Source organism: Fundulus heteroclitus, chromosome 13 (assembly GCF_011125445.2).
Source record: "Fundulus heteroclitus isolate FHET01 chromosome 13, MU-UCD_Fhet_4.1, whole genome shotgun sequence".
Classification (NCBI taxonomy): Eukaryota; Metazoa; Chordata; class Actinopteri; order Cyprinodontiformes; family Fundulidae; genus Fundulus; species Fundulus heteroclitus.
Genome location: NC_046373.1, coordinates 32,509,828 through 32,529,002, shown reverse-complemented (window position 1 = coordinate 32,529,002; position 19,175 = coordinate 32,509,828). Strand labels below are relative to the sequence as shown.

The 19,175-nt window shown below is 42.1% G+C and overlaps 1 protein-coding gene across 2 annotated transcripts; it reads right to left on the bottom strand.

The window, feature by feature from the left end:
• Nucleotides 1–1,017: 1,017 nt before the first annotated feature.
• On the bottom strand, nt 1,018–16,590 carry asns (asparagine synthetase). 2 transcript variants are annotated; one of them, XM_021324802.2, is made up of 12 exons: nt 16,470–16,590; nt 13,840–14,095; nt 13,396–13,633; nt 13,127–13,312; nt 12,940–13,041; nt 11,854–11,981; nt 11,527–11,653; nt 8,224–8,330; nt 7,657–7,757; nt 4,710–4,791; nt 4,474–4,629; nt 1,018–1,684 (listed from the first exon to the last, which is right to left on the bottom strand). In XM_021324802.2, exons 2-12 carry the CDS (start codon nt 14,086–14,088, stop codon nt 1,475–1,477), a joined length of 1,686 nt encoding a protein of 561 aa, XP_021180477.2. In that variant the 5' UTR covers nt 14,089–14,095; nt 16,470–16,590; the 3' UTR covers nt 1,018–1,474. The 2 variants fall into 2 exon arrangements, with proteins under 2 accessions (XP_021180477.2, XP_021180478.2); XM_021324803.2 differs by lacking the exon at nt 16,470–16,590 and adding an exon at nt 16,175–16,312.
• Between the last annotated feature and the right edge of the window lie 2,585 nt (nt 16,591–19,175).

Here is a 19,175-nt window from a genome sequence, read left to right as displayed (position 1 = left end):
TTGTGTTCTTTTTGTTTCTCGTCTGTGGCAGAGAATGTTGTCAGCCCAATAAGTTCTGATAACCGAGAGTTTGTGCTCCAGTGGGTGATGTGAATCAAAATGCAGGTATTGGACTGTGTGTAGGCTTCCTTAGTTTTGAGATTGCCATCATCCTCAATGTGTACCACACAGTCCAGAAAAGGCAACATGTTCTTGGCATCCTCTCTGGTAAACCTTATGTTGCTGTCCACTGAGTTGATGATGTGGTTGGAAAAGTGCTTCACTCCTTGGGTTTGGATTTTGACCCAAGTGTCATCCACATACCTAAATCAGTGAATTGGTGGTGTTCCCTTGGAACACTGCATGGAGGTGAAGAGCAGAGCCGAGCGCTCTGCTCTTCACCTCCATGTACAAATTGGCCACGATGGGTGACACTGAGAAGCCCACGGCACACCCATGTTTATGTCTGTAAAAGTTATCTCTGTACTTGAAATATGTGTCAGAGAGACAGAAGTCACTAATCTGGTTTAGGGTTAAACTGGTTCTGTGATGCATCGTGTTCCAACTCTTTTAAAACATATAACATTGAAATTAAAACATTTTTCTGAGGCCCATTTTTCCTTGAATTCTTGAGGACTGTTCTTTATCATACATTGACTCCAGAAGTTTCCCTCGACTTATTCAGACCAGATAACAGCAACACTAGCACTCCTGTGTATTAATGTACAGGAGTTTTTTTAGTTGTTGTTTATTTTGTATTTTCCATTAGGAAACCTTAACACATTTAGCAAACTGCATCTAACTTTAAAGCAACTTTCACTTCTTTTTGACATTCTGTTAAACCCACCTCCCATCAGTTTTATTTTATCATACACTGCATTCAGCTATTCTCGAAATGTGTATTTCAAGTAATAGTTCACGTTTGTGTTTTATTAATACCATTTCCACTAAGCTTTTGACGCAACCTTTTAGAGAAATCCTCTGTAAATAAAGCTACTCTTTAGAACATTATTCAAACAGAAACAAAGTCTCACACCATTAGGTTGTTCATGGTTGTTGCTTTTATTTAGTTTCCAGGATGCAGAAGCATTAGGCAAGCTGTCAGGTTTGACTTCCTGTGGGATGAACATCTGAGAAACCTAACGCTGCAGGACTGCCAGGATCATCACACCAAGGTAGATGTTTTTAAGTTTTAATGGACTAAAGGAGATCCTCACCAAGTTTCTCTAAAAGATCTAGCAACAAGTTGTAAAAAAATAAGTTGCAGGGGCATGATGGTATTTGTCTACCTGTGGACTAAAGGAAAAGACATCTACCATTCGATAATGAATGAACAGAGTCTTAAAGTCCGGCTCAGTCTCCAGCAAACCTGTGGCAGCCCATGACAAGCCCACATCTTCACAGACAACCAGCCCACTTTCAGTAGCTGCAAACAATTTCAAACCTACAGCAGAGACAAACAGAGAAATCACAAACACACAAAAGCTCCAGCCTATCACTGGTCTTTGTCCGGTTTGTAGATGGACAGGGTCCGCGCTGATGGGTCAGTGGCGCTGATCCAACGAGGCATCCAGTAATGGGACAGCCACTTGGCCCGGCCAGGATAAAACTTCTCAAACACCTGTCTGTAGTAGTATGCCTCCTTGGTTCTGGGCGGGTTGTGGGGGAAAGTCTTGGTAGCCTTCTCCATCTGGTCATTGTTCACCTGGGGGACCACACAGGACAGGTTAGACTTCGCGCAGAGAAAACCTAGGCTGTGTTTCTAAGCACCAGTCACTGGGAGATGATGTTCACACCAGCAGGGTCATAAACACTACTTCCTGTCGCCCAGTTTTCCCACAGCCTTTTTTCACTTGACTGATGGTCTTCTCCATGAGTATGGGCACAAATTCCCATCATATAAACTACTCCTGAGCACGTCCGAAAAAAGCCACACCAGTGCTGACAAACTGTATTTGAAACGCTTGCTGTTATCTAACTGACGAACTGAAACAGCATATTACCAACTAGAGTCATTTTTATAGAATAAATGTATGCCAGCTGATGCTGGAAGCGCTCAGCTCAGAACATACAACTACTGCAGGGTTAAACTGAAGCCAATATTAGAACTGGTTCTTCACCAGCATGCACTTGGAACAAAATGTTTGTTTCATGCTTGAAGAAAAATCAAACATTCCCCAAGTTAGACTGGATTTAAATCCATAAAGTTCAATTCAATTCAATTCAATTTTATTTATATAGCGCCAAATCATGAAACATGTCATCTCAAGGCACTTTACAAAGTCAAGTTCAATCATATTATACAGATTGGGTCAGATTATACAGATTGGTCAAAAATGTCCTATATAAGGAAACCAGTTGATTGCATCAAAGTCCCAACAAGCAGCATTCACTCCTGGGGAAGCGTAGAGCCACAGGAAGAGTCATCTGCATTGTACATGGCTTTGCAGCAATCCCTCATACTGAGCAAGCATGAAGCGACAGTGGGAAGAAAAACCACCCATTAACGGGGAAAAAAAAACCTCCGGCAGAACCGGGCTCAGTATGAACGGTCATCTGCCTCGACCGACTGGGGTTACAGAAGACAGAACAGAGACACAACAAGAGAAACAAAAAAGCACAGAAGCACACATTGATCTAGTAATCTGTTCTACATTAGATGGTAGTAGCGGGTGAGCCGTCTTCTCTGGATGATGTCACAGTTAACAGAACGCCAGACCAGGTGTACCTACTATGAAGAGAAAAGAGAGAGAACAGAAAGTTAAAGCAGAAATGACAACACATAATGCATAATTGAAGAACAGTAGAACTCAATATAGTGAGAAAATTAGATCCTGATATACTCCAGTAACCTAAGCCTATAGCAGTAAAACTATAAAGGTAGCTGAGAGTAACATGAGTCACTAGTTATAATTTTTGTCAAAAAGAAAAGTTTTAAGCCAAGTCTTAAAAGTAGACAGGGTGTCTGCCTCACGGACCAAAACTGGGAGTTGGTTCCACAGGAGAGGAGCCTGATAGCTAAAGGATCTGCCTCCCATTCTACTTTTAGAGACTCTAGGAACCACCAGCAGACCTGCGGTCTGAGAGCGAAGTGCTCTGTTAGGAACATATGGGGTAATCAGAGCTCTGATATATGATGGAGTTTGATTATGAAGGGCTTTATACGTTAGAAGAAGAATTTTAAATTCTATTCTTGATTTAACAGGAAGCCAATGAAGGGAAGCTAAAATTGGAGAAATATGATCCCTCTTGTTGATTTTCATCAGAACTCTTGCTGCAGCATTTTGGATCAGCTGAAGGCTTTGAACTGCATTTTGTGGAATTCCTGATAGTAAAGAATTACAATAGTCCAGCCTTGAAGTAACAAATGCATGGACCAGTTTTTCAGCATCACTCCTGGACAGAATGTTTCTAATTTTGGCGATATTCCGGAGGTGAAAAAAGGAAACTCTGGAAACCTGTTTAATATGGGATTTAAATGACATGTCTTGGTCAAAAATAACACCAAGATTTTTTACTTTATTACCAGAGGCCAGTTTAATGCCACCCAGATTAAGTGATTGATTAAGAAGTTTATTTTTTGAAGACTCTGGCCCAAAGATTACAACTTCGGTCTTGTCAGAATTTAGATGCAGGAAATTTAAAGTCATCCAGCTTTTGATGTCATCAAGACATGACTGCAGTCGAAGTAATTGATTGGATTCATCAGGATTTATGGATAAATATAGCTGAGTATCATCAGCATAACAGTGGAAATTAATCCCATGCTGTCTGATAATTTTGCCTATCGGAAGCATATATATAGTAAAGAGAATTGGTCCAAGGACTGAACCCTGTGGTACTCCACAAATGACCCTAGAGTTTGAGGAAGATTTATTATTAACATGAACAAATTGGAATCTGTCTGACAGATAAGATTTAAACCAGCCTAATGCTTTCCCCTTAATCCCTACAGTATGTTCAAGTCTTTGTAGGAGAATATTGTGATCAACTGTATCAAACGCAGCACTGAGATCTAACAGGACAAGTATAGACACAAGTCCATTATCTGAGGCCATGAGAATATCATTAGTGACCTTCACCAGAGCTGTTTCAGTGCTATGATGAGCTCTGAAGCCTGACTGAAACTCCTCAAGTAGGTCATTACTTTGTAAATGTTCACAAAGTTGATTAGCAACTACTTTCTCAAGAATTTTAGATAAGAAAAGAAGATTAGATATAGGTCTGTAATTTACTAACTCATCTTGATCAAGAGAAGGTTTCTTAAGTAAAGGTTTAATAACAGCTACAAAGCTACAAAGTCTCAGCATGTATGATGCTCCTCCACCACAGAAACTTTACAGAGACTGAAACTGATCTGAGAACCAAACTGGCTCTAAGGTGGTTCTGACAACTCCCTTTTTTCCATCTACAATATGAACTTGTTCTAGTGGAACACGTGCTTTTTATCAACCTTCCCTGGTTTACTGTTCATGTTGCCAGAGTAACACTTACCACAGAGTCCAGATGCTCCTGGAGGCAGGTGTACCAGGACTTCTTCTCAGACATTATGCCGTCACTGAAGGCTTCCTTCCGTCTCCACAGGATCTCATCAGGAATCAAGTCTAGGCCTTTGAAAGAGTCCCTGAGAAGATGTTTCTCCACTCCATCCTGTGTGCACAGTTCAAACATCGTTGTTAATATAACAGAGTGCCCCAAAAACGACGAAAAGGAGAATTTAAGGAACTAACCTTGGGAGTTCTCATTTCCTCAGGAAGGGAGAGGTAGTACGCTGTGAATCTGTGGTCCAAGAAAGGCACTCTAAGCTCCAAACTGAGAAAAAAAAAACAGATCAGCAAAGATTACTGTATTTATTACTATTAACTGCTTTCCTTCAACTAGTTTGAATTACAACATAACAACTTTGACTTTTTTTGCATGCAGATAGTCGCAGTAGAGACCCATTAAGAAGTTGTTTGTTGATGGGTAATCATTCCATTTTACACCTGACAGGCCAGAAGTGGAGATTGCCCCTTCGATACCTCAAGGATCGATAAACGATATTTCACCACTAGGTGGCGCATGAGCACTGTCTGGAGACCAAAACAAGATGTGTGAGGCAAAGTTAGAGGCGCAGCTTGCCTTTAACTTCACTCTAGCTGACACCCCGCCCTTCCTTTTTGCATCTCACGTGTCTCCTCCTCTGCGCATATTTGTAAAGGATCAAAACACAGCAAAACAGCATCACCTTTCAGAGGAACATGTCTAGTGAAGAAGTAAGCAATTCATAACTTTACAAGGCTGTTAGCAAGAGAACATCGTGATCTGCTGAGGGTGCTCTCAGTCATGTTGCCCCAACACTGCGCTGCTCTGATGGTGGCAATTTAGGGCAGGGAGGGGCTAAGCCCTGAATGCTGCTGTTCACATGCACGTACATGCATGTGAGGCTGGCCTGGCTATGTAAACAACAGACTGGAGAACAACATAGAGAGATGCGGTGTGACGTCATACCATAGTCCATCTGAAATATTACCTTTAGTTCTTCACAAAACTATATATTTTTTGTTATTTCTAGCTAAAGTGATACATTTTTCGCTTATTGCTCCTTTAAAATCCAATCTTTTTTCTGAACAGTGAATGCAACATACAGGGCTGAGAAGCTAAGAGGCCATGCTGAAAACAATATTCTGTAGTTAAGCTGTGAGGGAGACTGTGAGCTATTTTCAGTATCAGTGACAAGTTTAAAAATGAAGTCGGGGCGCGCTGGTGGCGCAGCGGGTAGCGCGACCCATATACAGAGGCCTTAGTCCTCGACGCGGTCGACCCGGGATCGACTCCGACCCGCGGTCCTTTGCCGCATGTCTCTCCCCCTCTTCCAACCCCTATCCTGTCAGCCTACTGTAATAAAAAGCGAGTCACTAGAACTGCGAAAAATCTCCAAAAAAAAAAAAAAAATGAAGCCAGAGGGAGGGCAAAAGGAGTAAGAGGCTTCTAGAAAGGCAACATTATTTTCAACAGAAGAATTTTGGCTATTGATTCAGGATGCCATTTTTGAACAGGGAGTGAGACTTTAGCAGATACCAGGAACGTGACCAACAGATGGCAGTTCACAGAGTCTGGTTCTGCTGGGGATTTCTCCCTGTTAAAGGGTAGTCTTCCGTTTCACTGTTGCTACCTGCCTGCTCCGTATGAGGGATTGCTACAAAGTCAACATCACCATGCAAGTGACTGTCCATTGTGGCTCCATGTTCATCCAGGAGGAGATAATGCTGCAGGTCAATGACTCAATGCAATCTGCTGGGTTTCCTTAGATAGAAAACGTTTTAACGATTTTGAATAATAAACTGATCTTGACTGCATTTGGGTGACAATTATGATCAATTGGAATGTATCGACTCGGAATCTGATTCCACTGACTTTTTTTTTTCATGTAGTCACTTGAGACAACATGGGTTGTGAATCAGCACTAGATAAATAAACTGAACTGAAGTTTAAATAGAAGAGTCCAATTCTGACAGCCATGACATTTCCTGGATTAGGGCCAGTTGACAAGCTTTTAGAAATATTAAGGTTCAGTGAATAAACAGAGAAACAGATGTTTACTAGCTACCCAACGCATGAGTATAACTCAGGCCTTTAGGACTCTTTAGCGAAAGTGGAAATGCGTCAGCAGTCACCATGATAAGTGGTGTCCAAATAGTGCAGTCAGTCAAGAAGGAGGTAAGAACCATTAAGGCAGGGGTGACCAACCTTGTTGAAACTGAGAGCTACTTCATCGGTACTGTGTCATATGAAGGGCTTCCTGTACTGACCTTTGAGCTACAAGAGTCCAACCTTATACAATATAAATGTTTTTAATGCATTTGTCCTTTTTAAATCTATGTACCTGCAAGTATGACTAAAAAGGAAGAGCAGCTGAATAAAATAGCCTTTTAAATGCAGCACACTGGAGGGTTGCGCTATTTCTTTGAACAGGCTTGAGGGCACCACACATGGTCCTGGGGGACTACCTGGTGCTCGCGGACACCATGTTGGTGATCCCTGCCTTAAGGTGTCCCACAATCCTTTGTGTGACATGAGGTATCAGCACAGCCCCCTCACAGAAATCAACAAAACTGTCAAGAGAGTGCACATTTTGTAGTTCATTTTCGGAAGGCTGTAGGCCCGGATTTGACACGCATCATCCATGTCCGTTTCCGTCCAGATAAAGGCTGTCCGAATTCGCCACAGCAGGCCAAAGCTTCCTTTACTATCCATGATAGAGTTCCTACTGTAGGAAGATCAAGAAGCAGGAGCTAGGAATAGGAACTAGAAGCTATTATTAAGAGTATTTGGATGAAGCCTAGCCCTGGTTCTGGTTCTGCTGGAGGTTTTCCTCCCTGTTAAAGGGGAGTTTTCATCTCCACTGTCGCTTCATGCATGCTCAGTATGAGGGCTCCACACTTTCTGGAGGAGTGAATGCTGGTTATCAAGACTCCATGCAATCTGCTGGGTTTCCTTAGCTAGGAAACTTTTTCACCAATCTGTATGATTTGATTGACTTTGACTTTGTAAAGTGCCTTGAGATGACATGTTGTGAAATAATGGCGCTATATAAATAAAATTTAACTGAAATGGCCCAAGCTAATTCAGTACGTTCCTGTGAGGAGTGGTATCCAGACAGTTGTGTGATAACGGCAGGGGTCTGTGAGGACTTACCCGTGTGCCGCAGTGGTCCGATCAGCACGAAGAACATCAAACAGGTAGAGCTCTTTTAAGAGACGAATGCTGTCTTCTGCTCCTGCCTTGGCACTTGGAGCCTGGAGGAGAAAAACAGCTCCATCAGCAAAGAAATCCCTGGATGTCGCATCCGCTTTTCACGGCTATGGTTCCCTCAGATAGTTTTAAACGGGCCAGTGTTCACTGAGTAAATAAAAATGCATCACACTGATTATACCTCTGATTACTAGGAATAGTATGACTGTTGATTGGATTGTGATGATGATTCAGTAGGAACTTTAGTACAAAGGTGGCTCAGTACAAATACACACCCTTTTTAGCCATGTTTTCAAACATGAATCACATTTACAGGATATCTGAACTCCCAAAGAGAGACTGATGGATAATTGTTGAAAATATCAAAAATAATATGAATGTAATACCTATTTATCAATGCAAGGCAGGGGGAAAAGGGGGGGGGGGGTGTAAACGACTAGCTTGACCAGCTTTACAAAGGCAGAAGAGCACAGGTCAAAGCTCAGTTTGACAGAAACCTGGAGTACTTGCCTTGTGGAAGTAAATGTATCCCTGAGTCAGCTCGTCAGATCCCTCTCCAGAGAAGATCACTACGCTGTCCGTCTTCTCCCTGATGTACTTCGATACCAAGTACATCCCTAGAGTAGAGGAAACAGAGGTTTATTCAGCTCTCATGGGATGAAGAATACTCTAATCAGAACTGGTCCACTGTCAGAGATGTTTGAAGACATACACTGAAAAAGCTTTGATATAATATGTTAAAGCACCATCAACCCAATCCTTATGTCCACGTTCTGTTGGAGTGGTTGGACCGCGGTCAGTTCTAATCGCGTTCTTTGAAGATCCTGCAGTTTCACCATTAAATCAGAACAGTGATGTTGGACTGCAGCAGCCAGCATCCCATCTGTCGCCCTCAACGACCTCTTGGACCTCCCCGTGTCTAGCTGGATTTTAGGTCAATTCAACCAAGTCGCTCAGCTGGAAAGAGGAATGCGCTGGTTGTGCACACAAATTTATGTCCCATCAGTGCACTCCTCGGGCTGCAGAAATGTAAAGCTCCAAATTCTTTTCCATTATGGGTGATGATTCCAGTGCTAACAGAAAACTACTTAAGGCCGTACACTTTTGGCTTGTTAGATCATTTTAACAATGACAGAAGGTTTTGGGGCAGGAAGAGACACGTGCAGAAACCAGGCGAAACCCTTTGCAGCGTCAGAGCAGCATATTTTTCATCATTAATAGAGAAGAATAAAAATAATCCCAGGTTTCTCATTAGTACAGTAGCCAAATATACCCAGAGTCATAGCTCTGTTGATCCATCCATTCCCTCAGCTCTTAGCAGTAATGATTGTATGCAATTCTTCATAAATAAAAATGATTCAATTAAAAATAAAGTCATTGGCATCATCCGAAACATGATTACCATGATTATCAACCTCAGTAAGTGAGGTGGTGTTGGAGGAATCTTTAAAATCTGATCAGTGTTTGAGTTGGTTAGACGCAATAGAGCTTTCTGAGTTATCTAAAAGTTTAGCTTTGTACAGTAGGCCCAATCCCAACCAAGTTATTTAAGGAAGCTATTTAAGGAAAATTCACTTTAATGCCCCCATTTTAGACATGATTAATCAATCCTTAGTAAATGCATGTGAACCACAGACTTTTAAAGTAACTGTTATTTAACCTTTACTTAAGAAACCCACTCTTGATCAAGATGACTTAATAAAATATAAACCTATATCTAATCTTCTTTTCTTGTCCAAAATTCTTAAGAAAGTAGTTGCTAATCAAGCATGTGAACATTTACAAAGTAATGACCTATTTGAAGAGTTTCAGTCAGGCTTCAGAGCTCATCATAGCACTGAAACAGCTCTGGTGAAGGTCACTAATGATATTCTCATGGCCTCAGTTAATGGACTTGTGTCTATACGTGTCCTGTTAGATCTCAGTGCTGCATTTGATAAAGTTGATCACAATATTCTCCTAGAAAGATTTTAACATACTGTAGGGATTAAGGGAAAGCATTCGGCTGGTTTAATCTGACAGATTCCAGTTTGTTCATGTTAATAATAAATCTTCAAGGGTCACTTGTGTCACTTGTGGGACCACCACAGGGTCAGTCCCCGGGCTAATTCTCTTTACTATATATTTGCTTCCAGTTGGTAAAATTATCAGACACCATGGGAATAATTTCCACTGTTATGCTGATGACACAGTTGTATTTATCCATACATCCTGATGAATCCAATCAATTACTTCGACTTGTTGTATTAATCTTTGCCCTACAGTCAAAGTGACCGGTTGCCTCTCGGACGCAGGGCCAGGAGACAAGATGTCTGTGTATGTAATCCACTGTTACTGAGTGCAAGGCCGAATGCTGCATAAACACTGTACGGCTGATGATTGTCTAGGATAGACTGTCTTTGTTTTGTCTCCTGCCAAGGCCACTGTGCAGTATTAGGGAAAGCCGAAAGCGAGGTCGGGCAGAGACAGGGGCAGACGCTAGGCTGCAGCTGCAGGGTGTGAATACTCCGTCCATGTAATCTCTGCTCTGTTTCTCAACAAAGTGCTGGAACTATATCACTCAACCGTCTCCTTCTTCAGCAACTCTGGGAAGTCAGTTATCTGTTCAGAATTCCCATAACAGAGTGCAGTTATGTCTTGATGACATCAAAACCTGTATGACTTTAAATTTCCTGCTTTTAAATTCTGACAAGACTGAAGATGTAATCTTTGGATCAGAGTCCTCAAAAATAAACTTCTTACATCAATCACCTAATCAGGATTCAATTCAATTGGCCTCTGCTAATAAAGTAATTAACTTCGGTATTATTATTGACAAAAACAAGTCATTTAAATCCCATATTAAACAGGTTTCTACTGTTTCCTTCTTTCACCTCCGGAATATCGCCAAAATTAGAAACATTCTGTCCAGGAGTGATGCTGAAAAACTAGTCCATGCATTTGTTACTTCAAGGCTGGACTATTGTAATTCTTTACTATCAGGAAGTCCACAAAATACAGTTCAAAGTCTTCAGCTGATCCAAAATGCTGCAGCAAGAGTTCTGATGGAAATCAACAAGAGGGATCATATTTCTCCCATTTTAGCTTCCCTTCATTGGCTTCCTGTTAAATCAGGAATAAAATTTAAAAATTCTCCTTCTCACTTATAAAGCTCCACATATATCAGAGATCTGATTACCCCATATGTTCCTAATAGAGTACTTCAGGTCTACTGATGGTTCCTAGAGTCTCTAAAAGTAGAATGGAAGGCAGATATTTTACCGTATTTTTCAGACTATAAGGCACACTTAAAATCCTTAAATTCTCTCACAAATGGATGGTGTGCCTTATATATGATTACCATTGTGCTTAATGACCAATTTTATGTGGTACAATGACAAATAAAAAATCTGTTAAAACGGATAGCTCTCCCTCTCAGGGGAGAGCTGTGTAAAATGACCAGATTTGATTTCTCTAATGAAAACCTGGGACGTCTCTGATTTTGTTAAGCACACATCTACGCTCTTTCAAGAGGAGTGAATGCTGCTTGTCAAAACTTGATGCAATCTACTGCAAACTTTTTGACCCATCTGTATGATTTGATTGAATTTGACTTTGTAAAGTGCCTTGGGATGACATGTTGTGAATTGGTGCTTTATAAAACTGAATTGAATTGTTTTTACTTTGCATGCTGCACTGCTAAGGTTGTTGAAGATTTGCTGAGTACAGGCCTAATGTGTAGCCAGCTATAACATTACTGCTCAGGACTGATCAGGCTGGTACTCTACATCCAACCGGTATGAAGCTTAGAACACAAACACCCGGCTCACTCACCAACAGAAGCACGGATGGTGGTGATGTCGTAGGTCTCCAGGTGGAAGATGACGTCCTCCACAGCTTTGATGCCCTCCTCTGCTGTGAATTCTACCACATGGTGCTCACTGCCGATGTGAGCTGCAACCTGACAACAGACAAACCAGCTGTTGACCCACAGGCAGTAGGACCTAGGTCCAACTTTAAAGTCCATGAGTGGAAAATTCGCCAAGCGTCATTTCTGCCATGAATCCACACTTAATCATCTAAATTCATCTAAAGAACACAATAAAACAAAAAGAAAATGGGTCTCCTCCTCATTACTGAGACACAAGGAGCTGAACGGACCTTTTTAGCAGCGATGACATCAGGACTGTCCTCTGAACCGATGGAGAAGGTTTGAATGGAGTATTGCAGCTTCTCCTCTTTGGACAGTTTCAGCAGCATGGCGGCAACCAAGCTGGAGTCCAGACCCCCTGAATGAACGAGCAGAACCATCAGAACATTAGACAACATGAATGAGTAGAACTGACATCCAGTTCTGTTTGATGATCTGAAATATGTAAAAGCGTAACAAAACAATCCCAAAACAGAAGAGATTTGAAAGTAGACCAACGTTGTTATATCTACTAGAACTGTGACTAAAATCTATCTGTGCTTCCAAACAATAACTCTTGGATCATGAAACAAACACAGCAACTCTTTTTTTCAAATAGTGTCAGTGAAAATGTTACTGATGCTAGTAAACGTTCTTATGCTGATGACACTGAGCTTTACTGCTACTGCTCTACTTCTGTGTCTGCAGTCTACTTTAGTCTTTATTCAACCTGGCCTGCTCTGGCTGCAGCTGGACCTAAATGCTAAATCTCTGCTGTTTGCCAACTGAAAGAAAGTCCCACAAACTTTCCGCTCCATAAAAACAACTAACACAGTTAGTTTATCGTGACTTACAAGTACCTTAGCATAGGAACTGACAAACAAGCTTTTATTAAAGTTGCATTGATCGCTTCAATGATAAAGGATTAACGATCCGATTACATCGGTGTATGGTTACAATCCTACTTCTCACAAAGCTCGGTGGTGTTTTTAGGTCATATTTTACTAGCTTCTTTAATTGGAGTCAAACATTACTTATATTGTTACTGTAACTTTTCTGAAAAAAGGCAGACTGTCTTTTTTTTTCCACCACTGCATGTTGCAGCTGGAGTTAAATGTATGAGGATTATTACAACAAAGATTTTCCAACAGTAATAACCTGTCCATACAGGCCCAGATCTTTTTCTGTTATAGAGTTTGCTGTTGTGTTTGCCGTTACTTGTCTGCCAGGTTTTCCACACAATGCGAGCGTTGGAATTCGAAATCAGATAATAAAGACGATTCTGATTGTTAATCTAGAGAACAGAAATGTTTCCTGACTCAAACGGCAGCAGTTACCTGACAGGAGGCAACCGATCCGTCTGTGGGCCATGAGGCGTTTCCTCACAGCGTTTTCAAACAGACTTCTGATGTTACGTTTCACTGTTTCTTCATCGAAATCTGGAGAGACATTTCTTTGATTTTAGGTCCTATGAGTAGGACTGCCATCTAAAGGAAATAAACCAGGTAGAGGCCGGTTCCTCACCTGTAGACAGTCTCTCCACCGTGTCGTAGAGGGCATGAGCCGGCTCTTTTGTGCAGCAGTGAAACTGCTCAAACTGACTGGACTTAACTTTGCCGTTTAGCTTCAAGTCAAAGACCTCAAAGTGTCCAGGGAGAAAGGGGACAATGCTGGCAGCGGTTTCCATTGAGTGGGTGACCTCTGCAAGGCCTATGAATAGAAGAACAAGGTAATTACTGCTCACCAAGACAACCTCACCTGGTTTAAGCTGCTGTTCTAAGCCGTTCTCGGACCTTTGGCCTCTGAGCAGACCGCCAGGAAACCATCGTCAGTGAGGAACTTGAACAACGGTCGGACACCGTACGTGTCTCTTCCCAGGTAGACTCTTCTGTTGGCCGTGTCCAGCAGAATGAAAGCAAAGACTCCGTCCAGGAGGGAAGCCATCTTCTTGATTCCAAAGCGATCATACAGATGAAGGAGAACCTCCCCGTCCACCTTAGTCTGATAGTCAAAGTCAAACGCCGACTTCAGCTGAAAGGACAAAAAGCAGCATTAGACTTTTCTGACGTCACGATCTACCTTCACCAAACCCATCTGCTACTGGATGGGTGAGTGAATACTCCCCCATCTAGTCAATACAGTGAAAAGCCCCACATTCTCCGGGCATGGCTAGGCCAGACGAACTGTTTTTAAGAGTTCACTTTATGGAAACCTGATGGATTTCACGGTTGTCTTACTGTTTGGTGGTTGTAAATCTCTCCGTTGTAGCAGAGCCACAAGTAAGGAAACTTCTTGACGCGTAGGGGCTGCATGCCATACAGCTGATCCACGATGGCCAGCCGGTGGAAGCCGAAGCAGCAGTTGGTAAAGCCGTTGACATTTTCAAAGCGGAAGGCGTCGGGGCCCCTGTGAGCGATCTTCATGGCACACGTGCACTGGACTGACAAGCACTCATCGCTGCCAAACAAGGCCCATATGCCACACATTTTCAACCTGCAGCAGAAAAAAGAACGAACAGATGTTGGGAAATGGGTTCCTGGTTTTTTTAACTCTGAATTGCCAAATGCAGACATCCCACACTGCGGAGGAAGAGTTTAATTAGTTCTGTAGACCTTATTAGCAGCAGAAACAACATCTCCAACCACAGCCGCTAATGACATGGGATAACTAGATGTCTGATCAAAGCTAATCACTCATTTCTTTATGCTTAATTCTGACTGGAAACCTGCACCACTTAGACTAACAACTCAAAATTATTTTCCGGGACTTAATGAGCAAGACATAAATACATAAAAACGACTTGTTTTTTCAAGATAACATTAACTACACTTAACTCGCCGTACTACCTTTGACTCGTCATCCTTTGTCTAAGTTTCAAATTTCTGAAGGAAGTTAATGTTGCTCATCTGGCCATAGTTTGTCATTGCTTGCTTGTAATGTGGGAGAGCAAATGAAATGATATACACGCTTTCTGTCTGCTGTGTCAGATGTGGGGGTCATGGCCTGGACACGAATATTGCCAACTTTTAACTGATTCAAGAAAAGTGTGACATCGTGTCATTTGCAGAAATGTCTCATTTATTGGGCAGTCTGAATCTTACACATTTTCCTAAACTACACCCCCACCCAAACCGGCACAATACCAAAAAATGTATAAATAAATCACAGCACTTTTTTACAAATCTGAAGATTTCTACTTCATAACATATTATTGAATATGAAATAAGAAACAAAACATTTTTGTTTTACCCTTTTCAAACGCATCAAAGCTTAGAATGTGCATAATTTTTTTGGTCTTTAAATGCTTTTTTGTGTTCAAGAAAAAAATAGATAAAAAGGTAAAGGAACACATGCTTTGATGTATACATTTAGATAAACTTGGAATTTCTTCCTGTGTTATAAAAAGCTACTACCTCCACAGAGGAAGCCACAGCCTTTTTTTCTCCTTTCAGGGTTGTAAAAACAGAAGAATCAGAAAGTCAGACCACAATAGAAACTGGATATCAGCATCGACCCAGAAAAGTCTGAACGGTCCAGGTCTGATTCCAAATGGCTCCATGTCCTTTGGCCTCATGTAGCTGAGGATGTTGGTCTGGAAAGCGTCTGGGTTTGCTGGATTATCTGTTTATTTTCACTTACACAGCACCCTGCAGGACAGGTTTAAACCGCCTGTGCCGAAAGATGATTCACCTGCTTCCACATCACCTAAACACTCCTAAAGCAAGCCAGAGTCCTGGGTGACGGACAGGGTCCAGTGTGTGTATGCTGCCATGCCGTAACCATAAACTATGCTGTAAATTGTCCAAATTTGATCCAAAACCAAATAATCCAAAATATGGCAGTGCACTTCGGTCGCCATTTTCCTGGAATTCTATAACATCTAATATTGGAAAACTTGTTTTTAGTCAAACACTTTATATGAGGAATATAAGAGGCAGAGCCTGGTGTCAAGTGAGCAGCCCAGGAACGATTAGGTTGTTTTGGCTCCTCCTTAAGGACTTGTTCCAACATATCTCTGGATCCTGAAAACTGTGAGTCAAGGGAACGTTCAGGAGGGAAGGCCAGCCTTACCCTGATCTCAGCAGAGAATGTGAACCAGGCAGATAAAAGTGCTGCGATCAGAAAACACCAGCATTCAACTGTCTGGCACCCAGAACACAGTGAAAAGTGCTGGTTGGAAGATTTTCTTCAGCATAAAGCACACAAAACAAAACAAAAAAAAGATCAGAAATTAGGGGGTTTTTTTGTTTTGTTTTTTTGTTTTTTACACCTAATTTCAGTCAGTTATGAAATCTAAGAACATAGAACCTGCAATTAGACCAGGGAAATGGAAGTTAACCTCCTGAAACAGACCAAAGATAACCGCATCAGACCATCTAAACGACTTGAACTAAGAAGGAACAATCTGAGGTCCAATCCGGAAATATAATCCGGGTGAGTTAGCAGCTACAGTGGAACATGCCAGACAGCAGCTGTTGCTGCAGTTCTTTTCATTAACCTGCTGCCGAACCAATGCAGCTTCCCAGGAATGCCCAAGCTGCCCATCAAGCTGAACATTAATACATGTTTAACCTCCATCTGCATGTCTCCCTCCGTGCTCCTCCTAATCTTCCTCTTCATCGTCTGAGCGCTGCAGGCTTCCCATCATGACTACATGTCCACCGATGGTCCAGCAGCACCAAACTGAGCCTGAAGTCCTAAACGCCGCTCCGCATACAACTTTACACACACGGATCCATTCAAAGCGAGCCCGACCATCAGTCCCTCAGCTGCAGAGATTTCCTGCACATGGAGGTCAGCATGTCTGCGCAGGTCAGAGGAACCCTTCCCTCAGAGCAGAGAGGAGAGGAGAGGAGAGGCGACGTACCGTGTTCCTTAGGACGCTCCGAAAGAACCTGCCCTCAAACCAGTAGCCAGGGCTAGGATCAGAGCTGCTGCTGAGGCGACATGAGGCAGGAAAGGCATTGTGGGTTGCCTCTTCAAAATAAAAGCACAGCAAAGATAAAATGCAGATGAAATCTAGAGCTTGCAAAGACCGGCGCACGTTGAAACCAAATTGGCGGAGAAAGCGCGGAAACGGGGCCGCCGAGCAGACGAGAAGTGAAGAGATTTTTCTCTCACTTTTCTGTACGTTTAATGTTTGATGCAGGTGTTTTAATATGAAATCCATTAGGTGTTATCGGTTAAATGATGTTGCAAGCACGGAGTCCCATGCAACAAAAAGTGATGTTGCGTCACCTCCAAATAAAATGCGCTTAAACAAAACTAAATAAACGGATGTTTACGGCACATTTTGGCCTGTTCAAACACAAATAACAAGTACGGTTAATGATGGTGAGGTAAAAGGTGTCTTTGAAATAATTTATGAGTGTGACACTGGCTCATATCTGCAGGAAACCTCAAATGAATGTATTACGGAAGGAACTGGCAAATAGCATAGAGGTTCTGTGGTTTCATTCCTTCCTGACAGCCAGTGGTAAACAAAGTGGTGCTCAGGTATGAATTACCTTCATACTCAGGGCCCGTAGCACAAAGCAGGGTTAGTGAAATCCAGGATGGGTTGTGGGGTATATTCCCTCAGACCCTGAGTTTGTCACATTTTCTCCCTTTTACTTTTTTTTGCCTCATGTTTTTTTCTCTTCCTTTCTTTCTCTTGTACCTTTCAGTTTCTGCATCCATTGAGTTTGAAATAATCACAAAATAATATCCGATAAGTTTTTTTTTTCTTGCATACATATCAAGCGGAGCACTATAGGGAAAGCAGTAATGCTCCAGTTGTGAAAGCAGAACTGTAGCGCTGTGACTTCTGGCCTGGGGGAAGAGGCTTGGCCATTGCAGGCTATTATTGGGGCAGCTCAGGCCAAGGTCAGGCTGGGTGATGCACATGCAGCTGTCACTCTCTCTGAATCCGGGTTTTTACTACCCGGATTCAGTGACGGAATTGAAAAGTGAAAGATGAAAAGAAGTATTAAAAGTATTTTGAAGTTAACATCACTTAAAAGTAACAGCATGGTGAAAAAAAGGAGATTGTCGTTGAACTCAGGAAAAATCCACCAAGTCACACACCCCTCCTCACCAACAGTGCCACAGACACTAATACCTGGTCCTGCCACACCCCTGTTTTTGTAAAGAGAGCACAGCAGCATCTGCACATTCTGTGTCAGAAGAGCAAACTTCTCCCCTCCCATCCTCTCCACTTTCTACAGAGGAACACTGACCAGCTGCATCTCTATCTGGTTTGAGGCTTGCAACACCTTAGACTGGACATTTGTAGAGAAAGTGATGAGAATAGCGGAGAGAATGGTTGGATCGGTGTGCCCCCCCATCCACGGCACTGTCCGCAGACATTGCCTGACCAGGGCTCTACAATCATAAAAGACCCCTCCCACCCCCACCATGGGCTGTTCTCCCTGCTGCCCTCTGGCAAGAGGTTCAGCAATTTAAAATGCAGAACAACCAGATTCCGAAACAACTTAATTTCACACATCATAAGATGCTAAACTGCCAACACTCCCCCCTCCCATACATACAAAACTAGTCCATTTACAAGATCACAGTGAACTCTATTGCACTGAGTAATTTAACTATCTGCACCATCATTAGTTGGAATAGTTTGTATACGTCAAATAGTGAGCGGATCTGTCCTGAATATGGCCTCAACAGACATATTATGGCAACAACAAAATACCGCTGCGTTGGTATATGCCAGAGTAACTTGCGATATGATGATCGTAACTATATAAAGGATTTTTTTCATTTCTCAGCGGCTTTAAAACATCATACAATCTTCAGTGTTGCACAGTCTGCTTCTTATAGACGACTTTGGGCTTGTTTTTCTCTAAAGTCACTTGTAACTTTCGTGAGTCAGCAGCCCTATAATCATTTAAAGCATAGACCTGTAATAATACGTATATCTAATTTTTTTCTATCCGGATTCAGAAAGCTTCTTCCTCACTTTTCATCCATTGTGAGAGGAGAGGACAACCTGTTGTCCTTTCAGCCAAATGGAATATAAAATCAGATTGTACACTGTAAACCAAAAAGAAAAGTGAGACTTTTACAGGCTCCATGGACCATGTGGTTGGCACAGTGCCTCCCAGTCTGTTGCCTCAAAACAAGCCTTAAGGAATTCTTCGGCTTCCTGTGACGATTTTCTCACAGTTCTCTTTACTGCAGGTTCTTTATGAAAAAGAAGCTTATATTCTGAGCAGAGAAAAACCAGACTGTGATCTGATTTGCCAAGAGGAGGTCTTGCCTTAGAAAGCTATGAGGCTCTGACATTTGTGTAAAACAAGTGCAGAGTTTTGTATTCGTTACATTAGGCAGAGTACTGTTAACCCGTCGGGCTGCTGAAACTAATTAATTTCCCTCTGTGGGGATGATAAAGTTTATCTTATCTACATTTTATCATTGTATGATTGTTAAGAAAGTTTATGTGCTTATTTCCTCCACTGTTCAGGCGATAAATCAGCCAATCAGCTCTCTCCGTTTCCACAATCTTCTCTGCTTAATCTTAGGCTCGCTTAAAGTGCTCCACACTACTCCTAACATTTGTTCACTTTAGGAGCTCTCT